Source organism: Astyanax mexicanus, chromosome 6 (genome assembly GCF_023375975.1).
Source record: "Astyanax mexicanus isolate ESR-SI-001 chromosome 6, AstMex3_surface, whole genome shotgun sequence".
Lineage (NCBI taxonomy): Eukaryota > Metazoa > Chordata > Actinopteri > Characiformes > Acestrorhamphidae > Astyanax > Astyanax mexicanus.
Window position 1 is genome coordinate 14,385,427 of NC_064413.1, and position 26,356 is coordinate 14,411,782.

At 38.0% G+C, this 26,356-nt stretch overlaps 1 protein-coding gene across 2 annotated transcripts; it reads left to right on the top strand.

Annotated features, from left to right (window-relative positions):
- Positions 1-547: 547 nt before the first annotated feature.
- On the top strand, positions 548-23,727 carry cog7 (component of oligomeric golgi complex 7). Of its 2 annotated transcripts, none has more exons than XM_049480093.1 (18): positions 548-894; positions 2,687-2,908; positions 6,849-6,997; positions 7,102-7,218; positions 7,335-7,503; positions 9,655-9,737; positions 9,888-10,010; positions 11,157-11,355; positions 11,465-11,592; positions 13,227-13,381; positions 15,347-15,463; positions 15,726-15,791; positions 15,913-16,093; positions 17,547-17,687; positions 17,773-17,856; positions 17,982-18,096; positions 21,727-21,870; positions 23,153-23,727. In XM_049480093.1, exons 2-18 carry the CDS (start codon positions 2,743-2,745, stop codon positions 23,317-23,319), a joined length of 2,304 nt encoding a protein of 767 aa, XP_049336050.1. In that variant the 5' UTR covers positions 548-894; positions 2,687-2,742; the 3' UTR covers positions 23,320-23,727. The 2 variants fall into 2 exon arrangements, with proteins under 2 accessions (XP_049336050.1, XP_022529790.2); XM_022674069.2 differs by having other exon boundaries at positions 548-820.
- The last annotated feature ends 2,629 nt before the right edge of the window (positions 23,728-26,356 follow it).

Below are 26,356 nucleotides of genomic sequence, written 5' to 3' on the forward strand. Positions count from 1 at the left end.
ATATTATGGGTTTATTATGAAAAAAAAAATAAAGCAGAGATGGGATTTGGAGTCACACAACAATGAAAAAAATACATCTCTGAAAGATTTTAATAATTATATTTCATGGTAAGGTTTATAGTGGAGTGGGAATCGTTAACAAATGCATTTTTGGCACAGAAATGGCACAGATTCTGCAGAATATATCTGGTATAATAGCTGTATTTTTAAATATCCCATATTTATCCCAGAACATGTTTTTTTTAGTATCGTGTTGCTTTCTCTGGTATCGGAGAAATCAGAGGTATCACCCCTCCCTCCACCTGCCGCTGACTGAACCCGACCCGTTTACGGTGTAACACCCGCCACGTCAGTCTGAGATCTTCGCATCAGGTGTCAGAACTGTCGAATCAGCTTCACAGTCTGAATCTAGATGTAAATATAGCTATAAATGTTAAAACACGAGTAAACTAACACACCACACACAGCTGTATAAACATCTCAACCGCCCCTTTTCATACACAAGCAATAAACATCCAAGAGGAACGTTTCTCCCTTAAACCGTGTTTTCACCCGAACGCGACAACATAGGGCACACCCCGGACCCTGGCTCTGTAAACATCAGCTGCGTTAGCTTCTGTTTCTGTGATTTTGGGAGATTTTAAAGTTTATTTTTCAAACGGTAAAGCGCAGTTTAACGCTGGAGGAGGCGGTCGCGCTGCTGGAGCTGTACCTGGTTGTTATGGTGATTTCTTTCTCCTGGGCTGTTTATTTTCTCTTCGTGTCTAAACCAGGAATAGGGAAGAACTACAGGGTGGACTGAGGAGCTCTTCAGCTGCAGGTCAATTTACTACTGATACACACTTAATCCCAGAGCTGACCCCAGAACTGTTCACACTACACTACTGTCCTCAGGTAGAAGTACAGATACTCGGGCTTAAAATACTTCTGTAGAAGCTGAATTATCATCTGAAGCTTTTTAATCAAGTAAACTACTGTAAAAGTACTGGGTTTTAAAGCTACTTAAAGTATAAGTAAAGTATAAGTAAAAGTAATATAAGGGGAAAAATGGCATTTATGACAAAAGCGGAAGCTATAACCCTGGCTATAGAGTTATAGAGATACTGGCTTTCATTGGGTTCATTGTTTTTTTATTGGCTGCAAGCCATAATCATCAACAATAAAAGAAATAAACAATTGAAATGGATCACTCTGTGTGTAATAAAACATAAGTTTCACTTTTTTTGTTTAATTATTAATATACTTTTTCGATCCTATTCATTTTTTTTGTATTGTAAGTACACAAAGTGATGGTTAAATATTTTGCGATATATATATTTATAATATAGGAAAACTCTCATACTATAAAAACACAACAACAAATACATGAATTCTGACTACAAGGAAACTTTTTGGATCCAGAATAGGATCCGAAGATGTAGCACAGCACTGCTATCTGTAATTAAAGATCTGTACTGTGTTTTTAAGAATTAGATCAGTGTTTTAGAATAGAATGACGGTGTGGTTATATATCTCAATATATTCATGAATCGGTTATTTTGTTAAACCCTAGTTTACATTTTGTTGGTGAATTTTTTTATAAGGGATTATATTTGGCGAATGTTGTCAAGTTCTGTTTCTGACAACCTGTGAATGTATTTTGAACTTTTTATATATATTGCGTGGCCAAAAAAAAGTTGTCACCTGGATTTATGTAAATTATGTGGTGTTGATGCTGCAGTTGGTCAGGTCTAGGTTCAGCAACAGTATATGCTGAAAGAATGAGGTCAGCTGACTACCTGAATATACTGAATATAGATCAGATTATTCCATCAATGGATTTTTTTCTTCCCTGATGGCACGGCCATATTCCAAGATGACAATGCCAGGATTCATGGGGCTGGAATTGTGAAAGAGTGATTCAGGGAGCATGAGATCATCATTTACACACATGGATTGTTCACCACAGAGTCCAAACCTCATTGAGAATCTTTGTGTAGTGGTCAGACTCTACCATCAATGCTGCAAGATCTTCGTGAAAAATGAATGCAACACTGGGTTGAAATAAATCTTTTTACATTGCAGAAGCTTACTGAAACAATGCCAGAGCGAAAGGAGGTCCAACGAAATATTAGTGTGTGTGACCTCTTTTTTTTGGTGGCAACTTTTTTTTTGGCCAGGCAGTGTATATATGTATATATAAATGTTTTGGAAATGTAATAAAAGCCAATTACCATCCAACAGCCCAATGAAAAAGTCAGTGTTTGCTATAATAATTTAAGTAGTTCTCAGCAAAAGTTTTTTTTTTTAGACCAAAGCATTCCTGCATTAACCACTGTAAACATTTAAGTGTTAAAGAGTAATTAAGAGACTGCCAGTGAAACAGAATTCAGCAGGGACTGCTTTTATAGCTGCTGTAGGATGTACCTTAGTGGGCATTCCTAAATTAAGCCTGCCACTTGCCTGCCACAAAAAAAATACCAGTAAGCTACAAAACATGCTGGACTCAAGTATAAACTGGATGCTTTCATTTTGTTGTAATTACATTACTGATTGGAAGTGTCTTGCAGTGCATTCCTTTTTAGTGTTTTGCTACTTAAGCAAATTATTAAGTATAAAAAGAACCATAGGTTTTAAAAAATGTGAAATGTGAATCTAATTTGCTAATGTGATTCTAAATAATGCTCTCTTTCTCTGCACCTGACAGGTTTTTGAGATGGAACAGCTGAGGTAGCTAGTGGTTTCCAGTTTAAAGCTTTAAACATGGACTTCTCAAAGTTTCTTGCGGATGATTTCGATGTGAAGGATTGGGTGAATGGCGCATTTAAAGTGGCGCAGCAAGAAGCGCCTGGAAGAGCTGATGCGCATGCAGCGACTCTCGTCATGAAGCTTCAGCTGTTTATTCAAGAAGTTAACAACTCGATAGAAGGTAAATGCTGTTTTTCATGCTTTTGGTGGTTCAAGTGCTTCCTGTGTTGTTTTGAATATTGAAAAGGGCATGTTATGTTGTTTGAACCCTTATCTTCTTTGTATTCAGTTGTATTTTATAGCCAGCTAAGTGCCCTGATAATGAAAAACTGTAATATAGATGTGGTCAGAGGAATATTCAGCATTTAGTGGTTTGAAATTATCACATGGGCCAGAATATGTGGTACAGACTAGTGCTGGGCGATATGGATAAAATCATATATCACGATAACGATATATATCATGATATACCACATTTGAGTATGTTTTCAGTTATTCCTGGAAAAATATGGCTAAATAATATCATTGCTTACTTTTTTCCAACTTCATTTCAAAGTGACATTAAACCAAACTTTCAGAAATGAGAATTACTACCCTTTAGTGCAGCAATATATATGTATCAAATGAAAACAGATGAGGTAGATGCAGTAGCAAATTTTTTCAAAATTATACAGATATTTAAATTGGGTTATCAAAATAAACTCAGTTAACATTTTTTAAAGAGTCCGTCAAATAACGTAAAGCAGCGTCATGTCGCAAAACCACATTACGAAGCTTTTTTGCAAAGATTACTTTATTATCACTTATATAAACCGAGTTTATGCAAAGTGACCACGCCAATACATTTAATCGTAGCCTACTTTATATATTTGCATGAATAATTGATGAAATTACTGTAGAAGCGATAGGGAGGATAAAAGGTATGTAGCACGATAGACACTTTTCTATCGTCCCCACGATATTTGTCATATCGCACAGCACTAGTACATACACCCAGTTAAATCCTCACAGCAATGTTTAATAAGCTTTAACCATGGTTGGTCAACCAGGAGAACTTAATCTGGGATGATTTTGAAAAACTAACAGGACAAAAAATTAATTTTGACCAGTACAGAAGGGCTGCAACTAACCATTATTTTGATAATCAATGAGTTTATTGTTTATAAAAAAGCAAAATTTGATTTCCAGCATTTTATTTAATAAACCAAATTGTTTTTTTTTTTTAATCAGTTGTGACGCCATTACTGAGAATAAAAAAGAATTCCAATTAATATGTACAGTGGCATGAAAAATGATTTGCCCCCCCTACAGATTTCTTTTTAATTTTAAATTTTTTGTCATACTGATATTTTTCTAATTATTAAACAAACATTAATATCAGACAAAGACAACCTGAGTAAACAGGAAATGCACTTTTAAAATAACTGTTTATTTATTAAAGGAAAAGTGTTTGCCTGAAAAGTGTTAGCTTTACCAATAACTGGCAATGAGTGCACTCTTCTTTACAGAATTGTTTTTCAAACATGAACAGCCTGTTTAAGGTCTGATCTCAATCAGACTTTGACTAGACCACTCCAAAACCTTAATTTAGTTTTTTTTTAAGTCAAGTACACCCAAGTACACCTGAGCTTGAGGTCACGGACAGATGGCTGAATATTCTCCTTCAGGATTGTCTGATAAACAGCAGAATTCCTGGTTCCATCTATTACAGCCCCAGACCATCACACTATCACCACCATGTTTTTCGTTCACTATGATGTTCTTTTTTGGTCGGCCGCTCCTGGGAAGGTTCATCAGTGTTCTATGTTTTCTACATTGTGAATCATAGCTCTGAAAATGAAATCATCATTTAATAAGTGCTTTTTGAATTTACTGCTCGTCAGCCTGACACGTTTAAGGTGGAATTTAAGGTAGAAATAAAAACACTAAGGCTAACTTTTTCACTAAACATGAGTTATAAATTTACTACGAATGATACACATCTTATTTAACTTCTCTAATAAGCTTTATGTACATTGATATACTTTTGATGAGTTGGGTTGTACATTTATCTCTATGCTAGTGATAATGCCCAAAACCTTTCTTCTAGAATTTGTCATGTGAGCCACACAAGGCATGGCACTGGTTCTCTTTTTGTTTTTACTCTTCTTTTACTGAGGTCGGCATCCAGCTTAATGGTGCTTTACTACTGTGTTTTTTCTTGGCTAACTGCTCCACATTAGGGAGAAGCAACTGTACTTATACTGTGTACAGTAATGTAGACCCAGTGTAATAAATTATTAAATGAATTGCCAATTTGAATTGATTTAATGGATTTGTTGTTGCGTGTTGACTGTTCAGATGTGGAAAGCAATGTAAAGTAATAAAACATGAATTTAAGTTGGCCTCAGAGCCTTTCAGTTCCTGTTGATGTTCTTGTCAGGAATTTTGGTCTTTTTTAGCTGGTGAAAGTTGTAGCTGTTACTTTGCTTTGATGTTGGTGGTTTTCCTCTGTTGATTTAATCATCAGTTGCTGGCTTATCTTTTGCTGCACATCATATTAAAGAAAGAAAACATTTGAAAGCTTCAGTTTCTTCTAAAATAAAAAAATGCAGAATACATTAAACGTTTTATTAATTACGTATAATGAACAACTATTATAATGAACTACATAAATAGTGTTTTTCTTTGGTACAAGTTGCTCAGGTTGCTCCATTGACTCTGTGTTTGAGTTCTCCTCCATGATGCAGTCAACACATAAATGGATATTTAAAAAAGTATTTAGGCCTTACAAAACAATGTTTTGGTCACTAAAAAAAGTAACAAAAGATAAAAACACACTCTATTATATTTTTCAGTGTTGTCGCATGGGCGACTACAATATAGATGAAACAAATACATGTTTCGGGCTGAATATTGAATACTTTCTTACTCTTAGTATACTAACCCCAACATCTACGTGCAGATGAATTAATGAATAAATGTAAATGCTGTTTTATTACAAATATATAATGCTCTGTAAGGGTGGGCAATATGGCCCTAAAATAATATCACAATATTTCATGGTATTTTTATGATAATGATAATCTTGGCGATATGACAAAACACTGAATAAAAAAAAAAAAAACGTATTGCATACGATAAGATATGGCACGCCCCTAACTGAGATAGTAAAAAATACAAGCATTTTATTAGATTTGTAACAGAAGTTAATGATCCAGAATGTCATGATACTAAAAATACACTCCAAATATCTCCATATATCCAGGATTAAAGTAAAATAAATGATACTATACAGATATAATCTGTAGATATATAATGGGAAATGGGAAATTTTGCCAAAAACATAAAAACACTATGGAGAAAATATCAACTAAATGAAAAAAGGATAAACATTAAAAAAAAAAAAAGTAATTGCCATGGGCAAAATTAAGAATATGAATGTCATTTTTGATTAATTAAAAAAAATAAACATGTTCAACCCTACCATGTAGAGAAATGAAAGATTTGGCAATCTAAAATCTTGTAGTGTTGTTCTGAGTATACATGGATATTAGTCAGTCAGTTCTTGAACACTTGAGTACTGATGATGTCGCGACAATAGCGATACTATCATTTTCTCTCCGGGCATACAAGGTTAACACACTCCTTTTGAAGGTTCTCCACACAGTGAAACCTGCAAACTCCTCTCACAGAGTGCATCAGTTTATCACCACAACAGATGATAACTTTGTACAGCATCTACCACAAAGGATCTTTTCTCAAAAACCTGAGCAGTGCTGCAGCATTGTTTTATCAATTACTGGTTTAAAATAATGAGTGGCATATATAACTTTTGATATAGGATGGTGATATGTAAATCAAGAAGCCTCTTCAATGTTTGTTATTTTAATTGCCATTTCTTATCCTGTTCAAATGGATCAAAAGCATTACAGAAGTCCTGTGCCAAAATTATGGTCCTTAACCTAACCATGTAAAACTAATCTTGTACAATAGTTTTTTTTTGTTTTTTTAAATAAAAATAGTGATAGATATTACATTACTGGTTCAGTTCAATGCTCCATATTAAAACTGTGTTTCTCACAACTAACATTTGTATTTTTTTTTTGCTGTCATATTCAAATGTATGTGTGTGTTTTCAGAGAGCAGCATTCAGGCCCTGCAAAACATGCCACGCGTGTTGAGGGATATAGAGGCTCTGAAGCAAGAGGCTTCGTTCCTGAAGGATCAGATGACTATGGTGAAAGAAGACATCAAAAAGTTTGAACAGGACACACTGCAGTCCATGCAGGTAGCTACCCAAACACACATGTACAGCGTTTTATGTATGTTTTAGTGCAAATTGTTGTGTGTAAGGATCTGGATATCTTTTGTGTGTGTGTGCGCATGTTGCAGGTGCTGGTGGAGATTGATCAAGTGAAGTCTAGGATGCAGTTAGCAGCTGAGGCTCTACAGGAAGCAGATAAATGGAGCACGCTTAGCGCAGACATTGAGGAGACGTTCAAGACACAGGTGTGTGTGTGTGTGCTTGTGCATCTGCGTGTGTAAGGATGCATTCGAGTGTGCACGTGTGCCTCTGTGTTGAAGTGATTTTTATCACGGTTGGTTAATTTGATGCGTGTATGTAGGATGTGGCTGTGATCAGCAGTAAGTTGGCAGCGATGCAGAGCAGTCTGGCCATGCTGGTGGATACTCCAGACTACAGCGAGAAGTGTGTGCAGCTGGAGGCTCTCAAAAATAGACTTGAGGCTCTCGCCAGCCCTCAGATAGTCTCTACTTTTAACACACTCTCTACAGGTGAGACACATGCATACACACCACAGCACGTGAGTCGAGTAGCAGGAATTATTGTTTATATCCTCTTCTCAAAGCAGTCTCTAGTCCCTTATTCTCCTTTCACCCCTCAGTCTTAAGTCGAACTGTGTGGAATCATTTTTTACATTATCAGCATTAAATTATTACGATTATAAACCATATATAAATGTTCAGTTTTGGTCCAACCAAAGTAGCTGGTGTGAAAGGAGACATAAATCTCAGTCCGACCAAAAGAGGTGGTTTTAGTCCAGTTTTACTGAACCAATTCATCTGCATTGTGAAAGCCCTTTCTAGATGGCGTAGACTTGATCAATGACAAGAAACTAAGGCAGTTTTTTTAAACCATACAGAAGAAAAAAGAATTGGTGTTGTGCTTTTCTTGGCGTGCAGGAGTGTCACACAGCACTATGGACACAAACGCTTAGACTGGGAGTTCATTATTTACTGTAGCAGTAGATTAAACCTTATTTATAAACTGAAATAAAAGCAATTTGAGGATAATGTTTTACATGCATTATGCTGGAGGGGGACGTGTACACAAATGGGAGTCTGATTCCTGCAGAGAGCTAGAATTTGGCACAACACTTGGCCAATCAGCGCATCAAAACTCTACTAACTAACATTCTACAACTCAATCCAATTAATTTGAAGTATAGTGAAACCCAGCCCATGTAGATGGTGATGATAGGATGTAGTAAAGTTCTTTAGGGCGTTTTCACAACAGCACTATTTGGTCTGGTTAAAACTGACTCTGGTTAGTTTGTACTCTTAGTGCGGTTCGATTGAGCAGGTGTGGAAACCATAATCGCACTCGTGTGCAGATAAAAAAAACACACCGATACCAGCTAGAGGAGGTGGTTTCGGTCTGGTCACAAACGAACTCTAGAGCAGTTCGCTTGTGGTGAGAACGTGATCCGGTCTCGATCTGACCGATCTGAGCTATCGAATATAGTCCTTTTATTTAAGCTAAACTGCTGATAAGGCACAGTTTAATCTGATTTATTAGCCAGATAACACTGATTACCACAGCTATGAACAAACGTAGTCTCTGTTCCATGCTGTTTACACAAGTAGTCTGTGCTGCGTTCACTACTTGCGACCATGCGACTCCGTTTACTACATGTACATGTGCACTGCACGTCATTTAAAAAAAAAATGCTGTGAACTGTGAAAAAAACATTTTTACTGTTTTCAATAGGAAGTGCAGTGCAAATGTACATCTAGTACAGTCATGCGGTTGTAAGTAGTGAACGCAGCACAGACCACTTGTGTAAACAGCATGGAACAGAGACAGTGTTTGTTCATAGTTGTGGTAATTAGCATTAGTATTAAAGCAGCTTCACACTGCACAGATATACGCGCATAGAACTTTCTCGCTAACTTTTCTTTTTTGCTCGCATGCCAGAGAGCTCTGACCAATCAGAGGACACAGCATGCTCGTGTGGTTTATTGGTGTGTATTTTGGTGCATTTAGATTTATTCCTGTGTGAAACCAAACCAAACAGAGGGAGAAAACGCTTCAAATAAACAAACTTATCAACTGATTCGAACCAGAGAAACCAACTATAGGTGTGAAAACGCCCATATTAAACCCTTAATAAACTACAGTGTGAAACCAAAACTAACTGGACCAGATATATACAATGTAGCAAAGACACTAACTTTGCTGCGGAATGTCGTCCAGACTTTTTGGTGTGAAAATACCTTTAGCAACATCATAGCAACTTTCTGGAATACCATATGAACCATCTAGCAACATCATTGCAAGCACATATTATATCAAATTTGGAGTTAACAAACACATAGCAACAGCCTTACATGTAGAGAGAATCATGTTTTTTTGAAAAATTGTAGTTGAACATCAAATTGTTCTTAAAATTTAAAATCTCATCCATCTGTTAACCACTATCTTTGCACAAACTCTGAGGTTGAACACTGGCTAGTGTGCTTATAGCAATGCAACAAATTATCACTCACAGGATAAAGAACTTACCTTACAACTTTTACTGGTGTGTGCATTCCAAAAATGTCCCTTGATGTAACAATTCATGATCTTTATTCTATATATTTGTTATATCTGTGAATAATAATCATACTTTTTAGAGTACTAATGAGTGTGGATTTTCTCTTCAGATCAAGCCAAGCTGTTTGTGCGAGTTTTCACAGAAATAGACAGAATGCCTCAGCTATTGGCTTACTACTATAAGTGCCACAAGGTAAGGCTCACACAGATCCTGTATACTTTTTTAATTGAATATTATATTGGCTGTGAAAAATAAATTACAATTGTTTTGTGTTTCTTTATTAATGTGTATTATTTTCCAGAGATGCCCCAATTTATGTCTGTGTGTGTTTGTTTGCTTCAGGTGCAGCTGCTGAATGTGTGGGAGAGTGTGTGTCAGTCTGACGCTCCTCTACAGCAGCAGCTCTCAGAGTTTTATGACACACTCCTCTCAACTTGGCACACACAGTTACAGTGGACTGGCCAGGTACTCACACACATACAGGCACACAGCACCTGGCGTACATAGCTTTGTTGTACTTTCTGTAGCATAATACAGTCATGACATGACAAAATGGACACACACTTTTATATGAGATGAAATAAAATGTCTTTGCAATCTATAAATTATTGCCCTCGTAAAGGAGACAGATCACTCTGATTACTGAAATGCTGATGTCAGTGTGTATGTTCTTAGTTGGACCAAAAAAGAATGATTGCAGGACCTTCCTGCTAAATATAATACTCCATTCTGATTTCTGGTGTCAGACACCCTGCTTCTTATTGTGAAATTTTGTGTATTGGCACTCTGTGGTGCATAGTTTATACCATTGTTTATCACTGTGTTTATTTGGTCCTCAAAAGATACCAAATCCCCTGATTTGAGTTGACTCTACCCTCAGCTCTAATTTGAAAAATCTTTAAAAAATGGGAGGAGTAGAGGGGCACTGGGTGATGTATGGGTTTAGAGGCAGGGCAGGAGGGAGAGCTGATTGGCTGAGCTGCAGCAGCAGCAGTGTGCCTCTGATAGGTGAGACCCAGATAATTATACAGCTTGGGGGGGGGTGTATTAATAATTGATTGATTTGCATATTATGAGTGTCCGTGTACCAAAGTACAGACACATCATCCACGCCTAAAGCACAATTGAACCACAATTGCTGATGCTGCAGAAGTTTTTTATATGGTTATACCTTCTCTGAATTATTCAGGTGTTTTTTTTGCCAAGATTCAGACGGGCCTTTAAAGTCATAATGATTTTCTTGGTGACTCTGCTACCATCTCCCCTGAGATCATTAACAAGCTCCCCCTGTGAAATTGTAGGCTGACACTTCACTTCACTTCCTTGGAGCTCTAGAATAAGGGCGATTGACTGTTATCTTGTGTTGTGTTCCAATTTCAAATTAAAGCATTTGCAGGCAATCAAATGATTCTTTCACTTAATCAAATACATAATAGATTTTTTTTTGGATTTTATATTGATATTCTGTCCATCTCTATTAAAATAAACCTTAAATAAAACGAATAGACTGTTCTTGTCTTTGTAAGGAGGATCAAGTAATTATTTTCCCCAGTGTGTGTCATGTTGCATTAAAATTGTCATGTCATTGTGTGTGTTTGTCTGTGTGAATAGGTCTTTAAAAACCCCTATGAGGTGGTGACCGTACTGACGATCCAAACTCTGGGTGCCATGGTTCCATCCATCCCAGACAGCATTGCAGCAGCACTAGAATGCTGCCCTGCTGAGGGCCGTCTGGAGACAATCCTGGAACTCCATCAGACAGCTGCCAACTTCAGCCGCAGCCTGGAAACTGCAATGCAGCCGCACCTCAGTACGTGTGTGGGCCACTTTGTGGGGGTGATATTTTGTTGTTGTTGTTGTTTTTCATAACTAAAGTGATATTGTTTGATTAATGCCTTACACACGTTTGTTTCTTGTAGGTGAGTGTAACCTTTTGAAGGTGTGTGAACTGGTGTCGTGTGTGTGTTCACCATATAAAAGTTATCAGATGCAGTATGGAGAACTAGAGGAGACCAACCTACTGATCCAACTCAGTGCTGTACCACTGGTGAGTAAATGCACACGCAGTCCGGTAGTTCGCAGTTCTGTCAAAAGTTTAAGCTCCATTTAAGTTCTTAAAGTCCAGCCAATAACCAGAAATGATACAAAATCCAGTGTATAACAAAGTACAAAGTACTTTGTACAACAGTGTATACTAAGTATATATAAGTGTGCATGAGCCAAACAAATACATTTATATTTATCACTATTTTTTGTAAAATATTTTTAGTGAACACATTGAACACATAGTACTGCAATCACAAAGTGCATCAACTTGCCTTTGCAGTGCCATAATGATGTAATTTGACTAGTGCCAATTAAGCCTTATCTACTATTAGAGCTGTATTGTGCTTTAGTGAACAGGGATTAAGCTCTAGCCTCTTGCCCAAAACTGGGTGATAAAGTCAAGGTATATTAAAGCCATCTGCAAAGTACACATATGTACATCAGTATAGGAACTAATCTAGTATTTGCTACTAACCTAACTATATGTTTTAAGCCAGTCACATCAGATCTTTTCATTTGCATTTTGGCGCAGTTAACAAGCTAATGGTTGAACTAATAAACATTTAAAATCTTTTGAGATTAAGGAAATTTTACTCAAGATAATTCTTCACTATTCTTACCTATTTAATGTCAAGTCAAGTCAAGTCATTATCAACCGCTTCATCCAATAAGGGTCGCGGGGGGGTGCTGGAGCCTATCCCAGCCGGCATCGGGCGGAAGGCAGGATACACCCTGGACAAGCCGCCAATCCATCGCAGGGCAGACAGACACAGACAGACAAACAGACACATTCACTCACACACTCACACCTAAGGGGCAATTTCAACCAAGTTCCAATTAGCCTGAACGTGCCGTCTTTGGCCTGTGGGAGGAAACCGGAGAACCCGGAGGAAACCCACGCAGACACGGGGAGAACGTGCAAACTCCACACAGAAAGACCCGGGTCGCCCCAGCCGGGAATCAAACCCAGGCCGTCTTGCTGTGAGGCGGAAGTGCTACCCACTGCGCCACCGTGCCGCCCACCTATTTAATGTTTTGACATTAATTTCAGAATTGCAAGGTTTTTGTCAAAAAGCAAATATATGTATATGGTCACATGAAGGACCATTTAAGGATTATATTTTTCTGTAGTATCTCGTAACACGATCAGGCTGTATTATCAGATATTATGGAAAGATGCTGAGTTAATAGCACCTACAGCTCTTGTCAGCAGAGCTTTAGTCTTTTCAGTATTTTCTTATTTGAACTGTGCAGTACGTCACAGGAACCTGTGTGGGTTATGGGCTCTGAATCTAAATTCCCCCAGTCCCATTTCACCCTCAGGGTTGCCAGGTATTAACAACAGGACCCGAACAGTATGCTAAAGCCATAGAAACAGGCGAGTTTGCTATTTTTTTCTTAAACAGGTAATCACTGAGCTCCTGTAAGGTTGCTAACCATAGCTAAGTAAATAATGCATTATTTAAAATAATATAGTAAATTGAAGTAGAATTTGTTGTCTATTGTATCCAACATGATTACTGAACATTCTAATAATAAACCTGTTTCCACCTTCTACCCTGCACTATCCCTGAGAAACAGGATTGTTACATGGTGTACCTTTAGTCAACTTTGTGTTTGTGTGTGGGTGTATAGGAGCGTGGGGAGGTCTTGGATTGTGTGCTGGAGCTCACACACTCTGTACAGAAGGTGTTTGGCCTGGCAGCCACTGCTGTGGATCGCTGTGTAAAACTTACAGATGGACTGGGAGTGTGTGGCCTCATCAAAGCTCTTCGTGCACTGTTCAGCAAGTATGGACACACACACACACACACACACACACACACACACACACACACACACACACACACACACACACAACGAATATCTGTACCTCCCCAATCCTGTCTCTGAACTCTATAGGCAGCTCTTTCCTTCACAGGGCCTGGTTTTTGCTCTGATATGTATGTTGATATGTCAACTGTAAAAATTATATATAAATACAAGGGTATGTCTTTCCAAATAATGTTCAACCAAATCAGTTTACCACAGATCGACTTAAGGTGATCAGGGTGAAGAAACATCTCAAAGAAAAACACATTTTCCAAAATAAGGTTTTCTCTTTGTGATTATGGGAATGCAGAATGATTGGAAATAAGCGAAACGCCAACAAAATGTGAAAAAGGTATCTAAGGAAATGTTCAGCTGTTCAGGATGGGAGTGATTTAGGTCAGAATGCACTGCTTCCTTGTTGAAATCAAAGCAAGGCTGGGGGGTACGCTCCTAAACCGAAAGTCAGAGGCAGCGAGGGAGCCGGCAGGATATTCACCAGTTTAAATGTCCTGCCTGTGTGGACAACAAACATCACACACTTCCCTGAATTAATGGTGAAACAGTCAAAAAATGGGCAGAAAAGAAGTGCATTATTCCCCGGACTGTTTTTTCATTAAAGGCTACAGGAACTGGATTGAGGGTTATGTGCAGGACATGAAAGGTAACTTGGTAATTGTCTTTGTTTGCTGTATTGAGAAAATACACATTAGCTAGCTTGCTGGCTAGTTAGTTACTAACTAACTTAGTGACTGTAATAAAATATTCTGTAGTTCATCTAGTTACAGTTCTCTTCACAGGCTTTACTGAACTAAACTTTCTGTCCAGGCAAATAACGTGGGCACAGCATTCTTTTTCAACTTTCACATTCCAACCAGTGTCTTAAAGAAACACTTTTTTTCTAAAGTTTTCTGACCTTAATCTGTAATATGAAATCAGACATAACATTAATGTTAACATGACCATTAAATGGCAAATATAGTACAGCTAAGCATGTAAGTGTACACTGCTGTAAGACCAGGCTCCCCATGGTAGCATATTAACTAGCTAGCTAAGTGGGCTATTCTAAAAAGCTACGGCTTTCCAAATAATGTTCAATCAAATCAGTTTACCACAGATCGACTTAAGGTGATCAGGGTGAAGAAACATCTCAAAGAAAAACACATTTTCCAAAATAAGGTTTTCTCTTTGTGATTATGGGAATGCAGAATGATTGGAAATAAGCGAAACGCCAACAAAATGTGAAAAAGGTATCTAAGGAAATGTTCAGCTGTTCAGGATGGGAGTGATTTAGGTCAGAATGCACTGCTTCCATGTTGAAATCAAAGTTAACTTGACTAACGTTGACTAACGTTACCCCTCCACTCATTTTGACAATAAAGCGAGAAAATAGACAGTTCAGAGTTAATTCAATCATGGCTGGAGAACCAGGTTTAGCTAGCTTGCTGTCTCTCTGCTAATGTTTATCTGGCTAAATTGGCTGGCTGGGTAATATAATAATATGGCTAGCCTTAGATAGCTAGCACAGTAACATACATCGTAAATCTCTTCTGATTTTCTGAATCCATTCACGGTGAAGTACGGGATCGTCGGGGAAACTATGGAGGGTTTAACCTTTATTAGATGTCTTTCTTTTTAAAGTGCATTTGGGAACGCAGCAGTGAGACAGCATTGCTAGTACCCAGCAGCCCAATACTACTTCTGTACCCCACAGCCTTTTGGTAGTCAATGGTGACACAGGTGAATAAAGCGTATAGCTGTTTCAGTGTGGACCAAGTCATGGGGCAATTTTAGTATTCATTAGGGCCTTCCTTGGTACACAGCATGTCTAATATACAAGCAGTATATTACTAGAATGAGACTTTGGGCATGTTAACTCTGGATTGTTTCGACTGATTGGTCTCCCCCTCTCTTTTTCTCACCTTTTCTCTCTTTTCCTCTTTCAGATATGTGTCAGATTTCTCTGTCACTCTTCAGTCAATCAGAAAGAAGTATAAATTTGAGGAAGCCCCTACCTCTGAAGTGTTCACTGAGGATTGGACAGCTTTCCAGAATTCTGTCAGGTGGGCTCTGCACTGTCTATACCAAAATGATCAGTTCATCATTCAAGGTCAATGAATAACACTTCTGAATGGTTATTAGAATTCTGCAGCCCTTGCTTACCTGGCAGGCTAAGCAAAGGCTGTGATTGGATCAGATTTCAAATGTGTTGTGTCTCAGGGCCCCAGGATCTGGCTCTGTATTGTGCATATTTAGAAATCAGGTATTTGAGCATAAATGTATTTTGCTGTGTGATCATTTATTTTCTCTTTTATTGAATTGTAGGATAATTGCTACCTGTGGGGAGCTTCTCAGACAGTGTGGGGCTTTTGAGCAGCAGCTTTCAAACAAGTGAGTCCTGCAAACATGCATTCACATAAAATAAGGGTTTCACTTTTTTGTCGGTTTTCATAGACTCATTATGAAATGAGTTCTCTAATTCTACTTCTACATTATTACTTCTGATTGGTAGGATTCTTGGAAAGGCAGGGCGATTTCTGTGGGAGGGGTTTAACCCAAGAAGTCTGAGCGGTCTGCAAGAGGGTGGAGCTGAGAGACGGGGCCAGAAGAACCCATGGCAGGAATATAATTACCTGCAGCAGAGCAGCATGGCGGAGTACAATAATCTGCTGGAAACTCTGCACACCCTCAAGGTTTGCTTGTTCAAATAAATATATTTTCTTTCGTACGAAGAACCTGATTTCCCAAGTGTTATTTATTGCAGTGTAGCATATGCATACACACACTGATAGCTTCAGAAGTGCATATTTGGTAGTTTACACTGACAGCCTAGTGTTAGTAAATTGTGTAAAAATACTGTTTTCTTGTAAGGCCAGCTCTGATTATGATTTTCAGGAGCGTTTCCACTGTTTGAAAAAGTTGAAAATGGTCGGTTTTCCATCTCTGATTTGGTTTTGGATTTTCTTTTGAGGGAAGACACAACAAAGTTTGAGGTTCCTGGTGTGCTTCTTCCATGTCCTGAACTGAATAAAAATTGGTTGTACTTATTTGAAAAACATGATTTTAAAACATAATTGTTGATTCTAAGTCCTAAAAAGCTAGCTAATAGTAAAGCTTACCATATTTTTCGCAGTGTAAGGCGCACTTAAAATACTTAAATTTTCCCAAATATCGTCAGTGTGCCTTATAATACAGCGCGTCTTATGTATGAATATTACAAGATTACAAGGTTATAAGTAGCAGTAAAGCCACTCTGCTGAAGTACAGCGTTTTACAGGAGATTCAGTTTAGTTCTCCAGCAGTATTAGCATTAGCTGTAAGCACTAGCCATTTGGCCGCGTAGAGGTGAGTATTGTCAGCCAGTAGCCTGCTTCTAACTCTGGAGAAAAATCTGTGTAGATTAACACAGATTTAATCTACACAGATTTTTGTTTTTTAAGAATTACAATTTTGTTTACTTAGCTTAGCTTTACAAGATCTGCTGAATTAGAAGGAAAACATGACGACAACCCTGTTCCTTACTAGTGTTGCAAAATGCTCCTGATAATCTGGTGCGCTTTGTGTATGGAAATAGACCAGAAAATAGACGTTTATTGATAGTGCGCCTTGCGAAAAATATGGTACATAGATACCAGTTTATTTATTTTATTAAATATCCCATTAGCCCATTATTTTTCACAGTCCCCAGATATTATTGTGGCTTGAAGGCCTACATTTGTAAAAAGGTTTTGGACAGGGCAAAATCTGTTTTAAATGTATTTATAATATTACAGTAGCTGTATCCATGAGTCATTGATAACATATTTTGCGTTTATTGTGGCTGTCGCTATGGATTATAATTAATTTACAAAAGTAATCCCAGTTATTTTAATGAACACTCAGAAAGGTTTCACCTGAATAATGTAATGCAATTTAAAAATGAACCAACTGGAAAAATACTAAATATAAATAGCCTTTGAAATGTGAAAATCTGATTGCATTAGGTTAGAGAAATAGGACAAGCATGGAAATAGTAACATTCTTTGCTTTCATGTAAAATTATAAAAATTCAACTTATTTTTAAACGTTTCATCCTTTAAACAAATATTTTAATATAGGTGTGTGTTTATGTATGTGTGTGTGTGTATGTGTGTGTGTGGGTTGTAGGAGAAAGGCACTGGAAACTCCAGCCTGCTGTCTGAGACTCGTGCTGCTCTGACCCGTCTGAACCAGCAGGCCAATCAGCTCGCCTTTGACTCTGTGTTTCTGCAAATCAAACACCAGCTCTGCCTCGCCAATAAGCCAGAGGTTTGTACTGTGGACTGTGTGTGTGTCGGCGGGTGAGTGTGTATTTGACACTGAGAAGTGTGAGTAAAATATTCTGTACCTGCAGTTTCGGGGTTCTGCTGGTCTGGGTGAAACACTGAATGAAAACCTACCAACCTTCAGTCTCTCGCCACAGGAGTACATTACTAACGTAAGATACACACTTACAAGCACACACATGCAAGCACACACACAAACATATTCTGTAAGATGTTACTTACAGTATGTTGAGCTAGTTTTTAATGTGGTAGTAACTGCAAACTCTGTGCACTTTAGATTGGGCAGTATATCATGTCTCTTCCACTGCATTTGGAGCCATTTGTGACCCAGGAGGACCCAGCACTGGAACTGGCCTTACACACAGGAAAACTACCATATCCACCTGAGCAAGGTATTCCCATATTTATAAAGATAACAGAATATAGTTTTTGTTTCATTGTTCAATCTTGTTCCATTTTTAGAATAACTGTAACAGCTATAAATTGTTTTGTTTTGTAAACGGAATAAAGACAAGTCAAATGTTATGGGACATGAAACAAATCGTACCCCAATACTTGTGGCACATCCCATAGTAGTTAAAGAATGCTGTACTGACCTGCGGGATATGTGACAGCCTGTGCTTTGAATTGTGGGTGTGATTTTTCGCACAAACAATTCTAGCCAGAAACTGCCACAACTGACACTGTGGATCGAGGTATGTTTAATGTTTGCATAATTTCAGAAATGGAATACCCCATTTATCTAGTAACCTCATATAATAAATCACCTTACCATACCATGATAATGCTGGCCAGTGTTTAGCCTCTCTCACAAGAAAACACCTCACAACTTACACAGGTGTGATCAATTTACATACTCCTATCCAATGAAATATTATACAGCACAACGGCAGTTAAAAAATCTAGCTCAAATTTATTTCACAACTTACTGTACATTTATTAGCATAAATATAAATATATATATTTTATAAGTTGACCACAACTGATGATTAGCATTTGTCTGTTTACAACTTTTTTTTTTTTTTTTTTTCCTTTTTTTGTCACTTCACAACCACACATTTAAATGTATTTTATTGAGTTTTTAAGTGATATACAAACACATAGTAGCACATAATTGTGAAGTGGAATGAAAATGATTTGACAGAGCAAACGTGGTAGGAGGGTCTGTGGTCAGATGAGACCAAAGTTTTTGCCCTATTTTGGCCTAAATGCAATGCACTGTGTGGCAAAAAAGTAACACTGCTCATCACCCTGAACACACCATCCCCACTGTGAAACATGGTGGTGGCAGCATCATGCTGTGAGGATGCTTTTCTTTAGAAAGAACAGGAAAGTTGGTCAGAGTTGAAAGGAAGATGGATAGAGCTATATACAGGGCAATCCTGGAAGAAAACCTGTTGGAGGCTGCAAAAGACTTGAAACTGGGGCAGAGGTTCACCTTCCAGCAAGACAATGACCCTAAACAAACAGCCAGAGCCACAGTGGAAGGGTTTAGATTAAAGTGTTATTGCAGTGAAAGGTGGCTCAACTAGGGGGAGTTAAGTAATTTTGCACATCCCATTTCTTATATTTTAATATAATTGAAATTTTGAAAACCGTGTATTATTTTCATTCCACTTCACAATTATGTGCTACTTTGTGTTGGTGTATCACTTAAAATCTCAATTTCATACATTTAAAGTGGCAGTTCATGGTATTTTGTTTGTAAACTGAAAGCAGATGTATTATTGTGTTTAATGGTACCATCCCTGCTAAGCCTGATATATTCATTCTAAAAGCTGGGGTGTCGGTTGCTTTTCGCAAAAGCTCTTTTGGCCACATCACGCGTATTTACGTACTTACGTCACATGTGCAGCCTCTAAAAGAGGATCCGGCTCAATTTTACGGAACGCCAGCAGCTGGTGGAGCAATGGAGACTTCAGAAGGGCACGTTTCTGACTGAGCGCACTCTCTCTCTGACTAAACATAACCTGGAAGCGGATTCATCCACTCTGAAAGGAGACCGCATCACACCCGCCCAGTTTAAAATGATTCTTCCACATTTCACTTCCTGTGATCCTGTGCTTTTTGGTTTAATGAATTAACTGATGCCGAATTGAGAAGTTCTTTCTTTTCTCCATCAGTTGTTTCCCCAAAGCGGTCGTGTCTCCATTGGGTTAATTAACACTTACTGCTCTGGTTATCTATATGATAGATACAGCTTATATAGTGATGACTGATTAGAAGTACAGTTGTGGTCAAAAGTTTACATACACTTGTAAAAAAACATAATGTTATGGCTGTCTTGAGTTTTCAATAAGTTCTACAACTCTTATTTTTCTGTGATAGAGTGATCGGAACACATACATGTTTGTCACAAAAAACAGTCATAAAATTTGGTTCTTTCATAAATTTATTATGGGTCTGCTGAAAATGTCACCAAATCTGCTGGGTCAAAAATATACATACAGCAACAAAATTTGTCAATTTTGGTGATGTAGCGAGTTGTGTCAATCAAATTAGCTTCATGTCATGGCCTCTTCACTTCTTGTAAGTGATTCTGATTGACTACAGCTGTTGACTTTTAAATAGGGCTCATTTGACCCAGTGATTAGACTCAGCTACAAAAGCTACAATGGGAAAGTCAAAGGAACTCAGTGTGGATCTGAAAAAGCGAATTATTGACTTGAACAAGTCAGGGAAGTCACTTGGAGCCATTTCAAAGCAGCTACAGGTCCCAAGAGCAACTGTGCAGACAATTATACGCAAGTATAAAGTGCATGGAACAGTTGTGTCACTGCCACGATCAGGAAGAAAACGCAAGCTATCACATGCTGCCGAGAGGAGATTGGTCAGGATGGTCAAGAGTCAACCAAGAATCACCAAGAAGCAGGTCTGCAAGGATTTGGAAGCTGATGGAACACAGGTGTCAGTCTCCACAGTCAAGCGTGTTTTACATCGCCATGGACTGAGAGGCTGCCGTGCAAGAAAGAAGCCCTTGCTCCAGAAAAGGCACCTTAAGACTCGGCTGAAGTTTGCTGCTGATCACATGGACAAAGATAAAACCTTCTGGAGGAAAGTTCTCTGGTCAGACGAAACAAAAATTGAGCTGTTTGGCCACAACACCCAGCAATATGTTTGGAGGAGAAAAGGTGAGGCCTTTAATCCCAGGAACACCATGCCTACTGTCAAGCATGGTGGTGGTAGTATTATGCTCTGGGGATGTTTTGCTGCCAGTGGAACTGGTTCTTTGCAGAAAGTAAATGGGATAATGAAGAAGGAGGATTACCTCCAAATTCTGCAGGAAAACTTAAAACCATCAGCCCGAAGGTTGGGTCTTGGGCGCAGTTGGGTGTTCCAACAAGACAGTGACCCAAAACACACATCAAAAGTGGTAAAGGAATGGCTAAACCAGGCTAGAATTAAGGTTTTAGAATGGCCTTCCCAAAGTCCTGACTTAAACCCCATTGAGAACATGTGGACAGTGCTAAAGAAACGGGTTCATGCAAGAAAACCATCACATTTAGCTGAACTGCACCAATTCTGTCAAGAAGAGTGGTCAAACATTCGACCTGAAGCTTGCCAGGAGCTTGTGGATGGCTACCAAAAGCGCCTAGTTGCCGTGAAAATGGCCAAGGGACATGTAACCAAATACTAATGTTGCTGTATGTATATTTTTGACCCAGCAGATTTGGTGACATTTTCAGCAGACCCATAATAAATTTATGAAAGAACCAAATTTTATGACTGTTTTTTGTGACAAACATGTATGTGTTCCGATCACTCTATCACAGAAAAATAAGAGTTGTAGAACTTATTGAAAACTCAAGACAGCCATAACATTATGTTTTTTTACAAGTGTATGTAAACTTTTGACCACAACTGTATAATGTAAATCGTCGCTGTCCAATGAAAAACACTTATCTCCAAAACAGCAACTTTACAGGAGAGAGAAAATACCTTGTAAACTTTCAATGGAAGTCAATGTAAAAAGAGTTATTTCAGGTCATTTTGTCTATGCTAATGGGTTGTTCTTCTTGTAGGTGATGATGTCCCGGAGCTGGAGAACACAGCAGATTATTGGCTGGGTTCAATAGCCAGGGCGACCATGCAGACATACTGTGATGTTATTCTGCAGATTCAGGAGCTGAATCCGCATTCAACAAAACAACTGGCTACTGATATCGGTAGGACAAATCAAATCGTTATGCCAAGCTCAGACTACACAACATTTTTGTCTCTCATGATGTTCACTATGTCGGATTAAGCAGTCATCTTCATTTTTAGCATTGACTAACTACACGTTAGTGACTAACCAATCATCTTTATCGTCCTTGAGTTTGTAATATCACAATATTTCATGGTATCATGATATTTCATAGCGATGCTCTTGCCGATATGACAAAACTCTAAATAAAAAAATAAAAAGTATTTCAAGTATACACTACTGCAACAAAATGACATTTTATTTTATCTTTGCACACAATATGATCTGGTACACCCCTAACTAAGAGATACAAGAATTCTATCAGATTTGTATCAGAAGTCAATGATCCAGAATGTCCTGATACTAATAATGCACTACACATCTCTCCATATATCCAGGAGTGAAGTACAATTAATGATACTGACAGATATAATCAGATACAGTCTCTGGTAGATGTATAAAAGAAAATGAGAACAGTGTGGATTTTTCTTGTGCTAAAAACAGCAGAAATGTAGAACCCTGATGTGATAATTAGGGGGGGTGATATGGCACGATATTTCAGAGTATAATATTGTTCACTATGTTTAAAAATGTTGCCGATATTATTGCGTATGATAAGATATGGCACAGCCCTACGCAACACTGACATTCGGATCTGACGTAGGTAATTTGTCAGATCTGACGAAATCAGGTCGAAATCTGGTTTATGTACTTATGTTTATGTAAAAGTTTATGTACTCTGATCCGCAGACTACAGTCCGATATACTCCCCTCTGAACGAAGAAAGAGCTAGCGCTTAGCGTGGTTAATGGCTAATGCTAATGCTGCTGCAGCAGTGCTAGCCGGGGTTAGTAGCCAGCTACAGTCCGATAATACTCCCTTGTGAACGAGGAAATGGAGAACTAAACTGAAACTCCTGTATAACTCTGTACTTCAGTGGTGTAGCCTTACTGCTGCTTATAACCTGACTGGTAAAATTCATACATAAGCGCACTGGATTATAAGGTGCACTGGATTATAAGGTGATCTTTGTAAAAATGCGCCTTATAGTGGTAAAAATTACGGTAGTTTAAAAAAACCTCCTAAGACATTCTGTTCTGGCTGTACTTCTTTACAGAAGGTTTAGAAATTCACATTTATATGTGTAGTAACATGAAATTATAAAAATGTACGTTGTCTAAGTTGTCTAAGTCTAAGTCATTCTAATTATTTAGGGCAACAAATACAATGTGAAACTGTTTTTTTTTTTTTTTTTTTAACAGATTACCTAAGCAATGTAATGGATGCACTGGGGCTGCAAACATCTAGAACTCTCCAGAACATCACCACTCTTCTCCGGGCCAAACCTGAAGAATTTCGCCAGACTGCCAAACCCTTGCCCCGCAGACTGTCCTCCACCGTTGCTGCCATGCGGGGCATTGAGTACTAAAAAAACAACAGAGATTTTCTCTTTCATTTGTTTTTCCTTTTATTTTTTTCCTGTCTGAACCGTGGCCTCTGCATGCTTTATCAGCAAACTCTCTTTCTTAATTATACAGAAATGTCAGCTGACCAATTTTTTTTTAAGTTGTCTAACAGATGTGAGTGATGAGGGGTGAAATATAACTGTGCTGATGGGTGATGTAATATAATATCTATGTGAAATAAATTTTATTTGAGTGAATCTGTAGATGCAGTTTGGGAGTTTGTTCATTTATGTGGAGATAAAGCAGGATCTCTGTGGTTTGGGAACACTAGCTTCTCTACTGTGTCTGTCTCTCTTTGCTCTGCTGTTACTGGATTTCCTTTTTCATATTTATGAACTAAATAAACAAACACTTGTTTGTGTTTACAGTGATAGTAGTATTATTTGTGTGCATTGCCCGGCCTGAGCTTTTACTTCTTTTCCTGCGCTGCATCGTGCACTGTTATTGTTGTTTTATGCTCTAAGCCAGATACGCTCCGCATAACATTTATCAGTTCATTCATACACACATTAGTTTCAATTTTTGCCTCTTAGAATCGAAATGTCGGGGGGAAAATTTACAAATTAATCATTACTTGATTCTATAAATTTCCTTTTTTTTTCAAATGGAAAAATGCATTTTCTATTTTCAAATTTAGCCTTAAACAGACAGAAAATGTTACTGATTAATTTTACCCAGACACAATCATAAATTCCTGAATATACTCATGTCCCCATATTAAAAACAGCAAATACTCTAAGTAATGCAGGCTGCCAAAAACAAGTCATCAAAAGAAGCTAGTCTATTGCTGTTTCAGATGCTGTAGGTTTATTTAGTTGCTTCTTTCAGTAGCTGCTGTTCTGATTTTAGGTGCAGGTGTCATTTATGCACACAGAAACCTGTCATAGAGCTGGGCTAAAAGACTTACAGCTCGGCAGATTTTTGCTCTTCAGGTTCTGTGGGCACTGTGTTGGACGGATTTAGTTTTGGAACTGTTCTTTTCCAGGACAGAATGACTTACAACAAACATCTTTATCTTTTTTCATCAATTTAAACTTTTGTGAAATTTAGTACTGGATCAAAATTCTAATTATATAAAATTATAACACTATATATGATGCTAAATGTCTGTTTGGTAAGTTCTAGTTTAAATATAGGAGCTGTGGACAGCTGACAGCCAGTTTCTGGAAGAATCCTGCTTAGATATTTGATCACTCTTTACCCCAAATATGGGCAACTTTACCCATTTTAGACTAACAGACTAACGAAGAAAAAAAAATGTACACAAATGTCTGTTAATCCAAACAATAGCAAAAAAAATCTTTCAGCCAAGGTGCTGTCAATCAGTTTATTGCTAGGCTTAAGCCCCACATAATGATCTAGCAGAATAATGTTTACAAATTAAGTAATAAAAAAAACGTGCTAACAGTTAAACCCTGGAGATGGAAACATTCATAAGAGGAAAAGAAGATGGAAAGGTGGCTGTTTTTTCTCTGAACATCTCCATCTTTATGTTTTGACCTGTTACCCATTCTGAAGCTGAGTCCAGGCATGTTGTTCTTCCTTTTGTCCACCTGGTGTCACAATTGTGCAACAGTTTTAGAAATAAGAATTTTAGTAGAATTTAATTTACAAAGCCCCACAGTGCCTTTAATTTTAAGGATTTCAAATAAAAATATGTTTTTAGATCATTTAGTAGCAGTTAAATCTGAATGGAATCATTTACAGTACATATGTCTCTCTAACACATCACCTTAAACCCAGGAAGAGCTTGTTCATTATAACCCCAAATCTAAAAAAGTTGGGAAAGTATGGAAAATATGCAGTGTGTTAAATTTTCTTCAACATTTATGTATTATAGGCATCATGAACTTAAAATATGTCCTGTTTTTTTTTTCTCAACTTCATTACGTTCATTAAAAACATCAATTTCTGCAGGAAGGATCCCACCCACCCAGCACACGCACTTTTTGTCCCACTCCCCTCAGGCCGGAGGCTGCGGAGCATTAAGTGCAAAACAACAAGACTCAGAAACAGCTTCATTCCGGAAGCTGTAAGACTCTTAAACTCCACTTAACAACACACTGCACTGACACCAAGGACAAATTACTGTTTACTGTTTACCAACATGGTCACTTTACTTGCACTGAGACACTTTATCTCCACTGCTCTAATTCACATTATCATGCTGCTATAGCACACTTGCACTCTGGACTTCATGTTGCTGAACCTTCTACTCTCTATTTATTTATTTTTATTCTTTGGGATATTTATCTATCTATTTTGTATATTCTATTTCTTTTATTGTATTCTTTTTTATCTATATATCTATTAATAACAGCTCTTGGGTGTAAAACTGGATCGTGAGATCACAATTTCGTTCCACCTCATGTACCACATGTGATGCGAATGACAATAAAATCTCCTTGAATCCTTGAATCCTTGAGGACTGCAACAGATTCCAAAAAAGTTGAGATGTAGCACCAAAAGCCTGGAAAGTTAGAGGAGTTATGAATATAACTTTATTTTGGAATTGATCCACACCCTTACTCCTCCCACTCTCCTCCCTATATAAACTGTCACTTGCTCTCTACCTACGTGCCGAAAAACTCCTCCCCATCTTCCTCCTTCTATCCTTTTCCCTTTCTCTTCCTGTATCTCTTCTTGTGGTGGGGCATTATGCTTCACGCTTTCCCAGCAAAGCTGCCCTGAACTCCTGCCCAAATCCTCTGAGTTCGCCAGGCATGTCCGAGATACTGCTGTGGAGAAATTTAAAGCTGAATTTGGATACAAAAAGCTTTAAACATCTCAAGGAGCACTGTGCAAGCAACCATATTGAAATATTGAAGGAGTATCAGAGCACTGCAAATCTACCAAGACCCGACCGTCTCTCTAAACTTTCAGCTCAAACAAGGAGAAGACTGATCAGAGATGCAGCCAAGAGGACTCTGGATGAACTGCAGAGATCTACTGCTGAGGTGGGAGACTCTGTTCTTAGGACAACAATCAGTCGTACACTGC